The sequence below is a fragment of the Carlito syrichta genome, unplaced genomic scaffold, assembly GCF_000164805.1.
Source record: "Carlito syrichta isolate Samal-C Ts95f unplaced genomic scaffold, Tarsius_syrichta-2.0.1 Scaffold305729, whole genome shotgun sequence".
Lineage (NCBI taxonomy): Eukaryota > Metazoa > Chordata > Mammalia > Primates > Tarsiidae > Carlito > Carlito syrichta.
In genome coordinates this window covers 550163-555353 of record NW_007249825.1, presented here as the reverse complement: position 1 = coordinate 555353, position 5191 = coordinate 550163, and the positions used below count along the sequence as shown (strand labels likewise).

At 64.7% G+C, this 5191-nt stretch overlaps 1 protein-coding gene across 3 annotated transcripts in view; it reads left to right on the top strand.

Moving 5' to 3' along the window:
* LHPP (phospholysine phosphohistidine inorganic pyrophosphate phosphatase) overlaps positions 1–1629 on the top strand; it is a 154717-nt gene extending 153088 nt beyond the window's left edge. For all 3 annotated transcript variants that reach the window (XM_008062507.1, XM_021714722.1, XM_008062508.2), the window contains one exon: positions 893–1629. In XM_008062507.1, the coding sequence (XP_008060698.1) occupies positions 893–989 (97 nt within the window). In that variant the 3' untranslated portion in view covers positions 990–1629. The remainder of the gene's footprint in view (positions 1–892) is intronic.
* Positions 1630–5191: the final 3562 nt, after the last annotated feature.

Here is a 5191-nt window from a genome sequence, read left to right as displayed (position 1 = left end):
GTGGCTGCTCCCGGCCACCGTAGCCTCCACCTGCTGGGCTCTGGCGATCCTTCCACCTCAGCCTGGAACTACAGGCGCGCGTTACCACACCCGGCTAATTTTTTGATTTATTGTAGAGGTGAGGTCTTGCTGCCCAGATGGGTCTGGAACCCGCAGGCTCAGGCAATCCACTCACCTCAGCCTCCCAAAGGCGTGAGATTGCAGGCTGAGCCACCGAGCCTGGCTTCTGCACCATCTTGAGGTCTCATGCCTGTGTCCCCTGCCTCCAGCCAGGCCTCAGAAGATGTCTGCTGGATAGATAAAGGCTGGGGAGGTTCCTGCCCCAAGAAGCGCATGTCTTGGCCAGGAGGCCGGGGCCTTCTCTGTCGGGTGGGCATGGCCTCCAGGGGCACGGGCTGGATGGCACTTGCTCTCAGACACCCTGGGACTCCAGCGCTTGGGCAGGCGGGAGCCCAGGCCTCCACCCTGGGTGTCCTCAGAGTGCCTGTGTCCTGGGCCTAGGACAGGCCAGGAGAGTGAGGTGAACACTGGAGACCCCAGAGCAGGGCGCGCTATGGCCCTGCTGTCACCGTGAGATGCCTCTGGGAGTCCTGGTGGAGCTGGGCCAGCGGTCCCTCCACCACAGGGCTGGACAGGCTCCCAGTAGGAGGCAAGCTTGGGGAGGTGTCCGGGCGGAGGGAACAGTCAGGAGGGAGGTGTGTGTGCCTGGGCGGGGGCGAGGAAGGGCCGGCCGGTGGCCACGGGCCAGGCTGCCTGGCTGGGCACAGAGGGCTGGAAGGCTCCTCCGGGCGAGGCCAGGCCTGCGCTGGATGCTGGGGGCAGCTCCGCCACGGGGTGTGCCTTCAGAGGGCCGTCGTGGGGTCGCTGCCTAACCTGTGGCCGTGCTCTCCAGGCCCGGTGATGAGCACCACCCGGAAGTGAAGGCTGACGGGTACGTGGACAACCTCGCAGAGGCTGTGGACCTGCTGCTGCGTCACGCGGACCAGTGACAGGCTTCGGGCGGGCTCCAGCCCGCGTCCGCCCCCCCCTCCCCCCCCCCCACCGCCCAAGTGCCCAAACCACCCAGCCTGAGCCCCTTCCTCTGCCTCCCGCTGCTGGCCCGGCCTCCTGGGAAGAGGGCTGTTCCCTCTCTGCGTGGCCCGCTTCCCTGCCGGGCGCGCCCCGAGTTCCTGAATTCACTTGAATCCACTCACACGTCACCTGCGCCTGATCCTTGAAGTGAGAAAGCCCCACCGAGCTGGATTCAGAGGCCCTGTGCCCACTGCCTCCTCATCCAACCCCCCTGGCATGACAGTGAGGAGCCTGGCAGAAACCCAGGGGCGCCGTGCACAGATCGTGCCGCCCAGGACCAAGCGGGCCTCCCTGGGAAGGCCTGTCACCCAGCCCCAGCCCGCCCCAAAGCAATGCCAGCCCGCCTCTCTTATTGTCTCCACCGGTCACCTTGGTGAACAAAGGCTGGGGGCAGTGCCCGGGGGCACTTCGAAGACGGCCGTCCTAAGAGCAAGAATGTTCACCTCTGCTGCCCAGGCTCAGCACGTCCTTTCCGGAGTCGAGGCAGGATAGGCTTGAAGATGTCTTGCCCAGGGTGTGAGGAGGAAACCCGTGGCTCAATAAACCCTGCCCTGACGACACAGCTGTTGACTCGGGCTTTGACTGCTAGGAAAGATGGCACGGGAGGGGCCGGGAGCAGGGCCTCAAGCTCTGTTCTGGTCCTGTCGTGAGCTTGGGCTGCTGAGTACCATGGGGGCAAGTCCCAACACCCCTCCCCTGCTCTGACCCCTTCGCTTAACAGAGGGGGAAACAGGCCCTCAGCCCTCCCCGGGACGAGGCAGGCCAGGGCACACGTTGGCGTCCCCCTCCCTCACGGAGCAGCCCGAGGCCTGATAGCGGCGGACTTCGCTTAACAGGGCACACAAGGCCTCCGGGGACGGAACTCCCTCAAAACCCAAATTTCGGGCTTCAGAGTCAATCAGATCACGTGATTGCTGTGCTTCCTCCCAATCCATTCAGAAGCCACTGATACATCCTGGGAGACAGGTTCTCCCGAAAGCCTTGGGTCCCCTGTACGAGATTTCCATTAAACGAAGGCAGACGATGGAGCGGGGAACCCTGAACCCCGAGCCTGGCAAGGCAGCTGAGCCAGGATGAGGAGGAAGTCGTGGCTGAGTCTTCGCCTCAAGGTGAAAGGCCGCCAGCCGGGCTAGAGTCCCCGGCATCGGAGGGAGGGAGGGCCGTTTGGCCTGTTAGCTGGAAAACAGGCTGATCGCTCGCTCCTGGGGGGAGACCCTGGGGACAGGAGACCAGCAAACGGGTGCTAGCAGTGGGCGGCCGCTCGCCAGGGCTGAAGGGTGACCGACAGGCTGGTGGGTGTCTCTGGTGGGTCTTTTGTTTTCAGTGAGCCTCCTCCGCTCGCAGCCAGGGCGGCAGCCCCTCTGAAGGACAAGCTGAGCCCCTTTCGAGCTGCTGACCGGGAGTGAGGTGCCGAGGGGACAGCTCCCAGGGCGCACACCCTGCTCTGTCTAGGCAGAGAACGTGCCGCCCTCTGAGCTGCAGTGAGCTCAGTGGGGCGGGCGTGGTCATCCTTCCCATTTTACAGATGAGCAAACTGAGGTGCGAGAGAGAAAGCGACTTCCTCAAGCATCAGCAGCGAGGGGCAGAGCTGCGACTTGAATAAAGGTCTGACTACGCTCCTTCTGGCCCCTGCCGCAACGCCGCCCCCAGCCTCGCCCGGAATCCCTCCGTGGGGAGGGCTGTGGTGGCCCCAGTGGCTGGGATTTCCCAGCCAGGCTGGCACGCGGGTGTCCCTTCTCTAGAGATGAAACACTCTCTGGGGCTGGGGTCCAGCCCTGCCTGGGCCGAGTCGTGCAACCTCTGGCCTCGGCTGCCTTGTCTGTCAAACCAGAGCACTCGTCTCCTCATCCTGGCCCTCAGAGCCCGGCTGGGTGCCCTGTCCCCCGGACGGAGCTGATGGCTTTGGCCCTGTTCAGTCAGGTGACAGTGTCCCCCTGAAGTGAGGCATGACCTCCCCCCCTCCTGGGTCCTTCCAGCGGCTGACAATCGCCGGCGTGTGTCGGGGTGTGGAACGGGACCCTCGGATGGCTCAGGCTCTCAGGCCGAGGCTGCACGTGGGTCTGGGGCTGGGGACCAGCAGCAGACTCGGGTCCTGTCCCTGTTAAGCACACACACCACGGAGTGGCCGCTCAGACTCTCGACGGGGGGCTCCCAAGGGACTTTTCCGCAGAGTCCTGGAGCAGCAGCTGGGGGCTGCCATCGGGGCACTCCGTCAGGGCAACAAGGGAGTGGGGCGGAGAGGGGACCGGAGGGGCAGTGGCGCCTCTGGGGCCTCACCTGCCCGCTGACCTTCCGGCCCGAGGGCCCACACCGCAACCTGTTCTGGGCGAACGTGCCACTTCGTGAAAACCCCGTTCAAGCTGGGCTAGTGCAACAAGACACCGGTATGTCGCCCGTGGCTCGCCAGTCCAGGCCTGGACGGGGGTGGGGTCTAAGCGCATCGCCGGCCCCTCTCGCCATCTGAGCCCCCTGGCAGGTGACAAGATGGTCCCACGCCCCCAGGCTCCCTGCTGCCTGCCCAGCAACCCTGGGGCCTAGAAAAGGCCAGGAGTCAGAGTGGCAGAGAGACTGGGCCGCCCACAGCTGGGGTGCCATCTCTGCCCCACCGAACTCCCATGGGGGAAAGCAGACGGGTGGCATGGGTCAGAGGACTGAGGACAGCCAGCATCCACGCCCTCGTCTCACCGACACCAGGAGGGGAACTGGGCCGTGGGTGGCAGAGGCCTTTCACCAGGAGTGGGCGCCTCGGGCCCAGGTGGCTTCAGCCCTTTCTCCTCCCCTGGGGCCGAAACCCGGCTCAAAGTGAGTCCTCCAGAGGACCAGAAGGGCAGAGCCAGGCCCAGCCCCAGGGCTGCCGTCCCGCGCCCTTCCTGTTGGGTGGCTCCCGCCCCCTCAGGGAAGCCGAGGGCAGCTGGCAGGCGGACAGGCTCCTGTGTGCTCACCATAGGGCGGAGGTGAGGGATCCCCCCCGGGGGGCCCAACACGTGTGCTGTACACCTACGGGGCGCCCTTGGACCCACCTCCTGTCCCAGATGACCATCAAGAGCCCCAGCTTTCCCCTGAAAACTGTCTGGTCTGGATGGTAAATCCGTCGGGCACGTCCCACTATCTGTGTGTGTTTTGATTATAAAAGCAATGATTATGATGGTGAATTTGCCAGCAAAGTCTCTCTGAGTCTGACCACTGCCACCACCTAGGGGTCCTTCCTCGCCACCTTTTCTTCAGCCCTTTCTCTGGGTCGTGCAGTTTCCATGTTGGAGGCGGTATCAGTCCTCAGGGAAGCCCCCAGGACAATGGTCACTGTGTAGAGATGAAGGCTGCTCTGAGCACGCCCGTGTCCGGTGTCACATGTCAGATGCCCTCCCAGACGGTGGGGGAAGCCGCTGCCCGCGGGCACCAGAGCCTGTGCCCGGGGAGGGTCCTCGTTTCAGCAGACTTCAAGGTGGAGAGGCACAGCCGAAGGGGGTGACAGCCTGGCGGGAGCCGGCAGCCCTTGCCTCTTGGGCAGGGTGCAGAGGGCGAGGCGGAAGCGGTCGTGAGGGGCCAGGGGTTCGCCCGGGGCTGCTCTGTGCCCTGCCCTTCGGTGGGGACGCGTCGGGGGAGCACAGGCTTGGCAGAGGCCCGCCTGCAGCCACCCACCAGACGCTGGGGCGGGGACGAGGGTGGGCTGGGAAGTCGATGTGTCCAGCCTCAGATCAGTGGATCCTGGGCTTTGGGGGCCGCGAGGCTGAAGGAGACGGAGGGGCGATGGGGACCCGCTCACCCCAGCATTCTTGCTTCACCCGTTTCTTGAGTTCCTTGTGGGGGGGCGGGAGACAAAGGGTCTTACTAAAAAGAAAACAGAAAACCAGGAGTCGAAACTGAGTGCTCCAGGGCCTCATTCCCAGAGGGCCTCAGGACCTCACAGATGCTCCAGGGCGAAAACTCCGGGGTCACTTGATGGGGACACACGCTGTGCTATGGAAATCCAGCAGCCTTCTCCACGCCTGTCCTCAGGGTCGCAAACACCCCGCACCTCCCGAGCTTGGTCAGCTGGAGGGCTAGGCACAGGGGCCGTGCTGGGCTGCACGTGTGCCATGTGCTCACGGCACACAGCATATCTGGCCACGCTGCTCCTGGT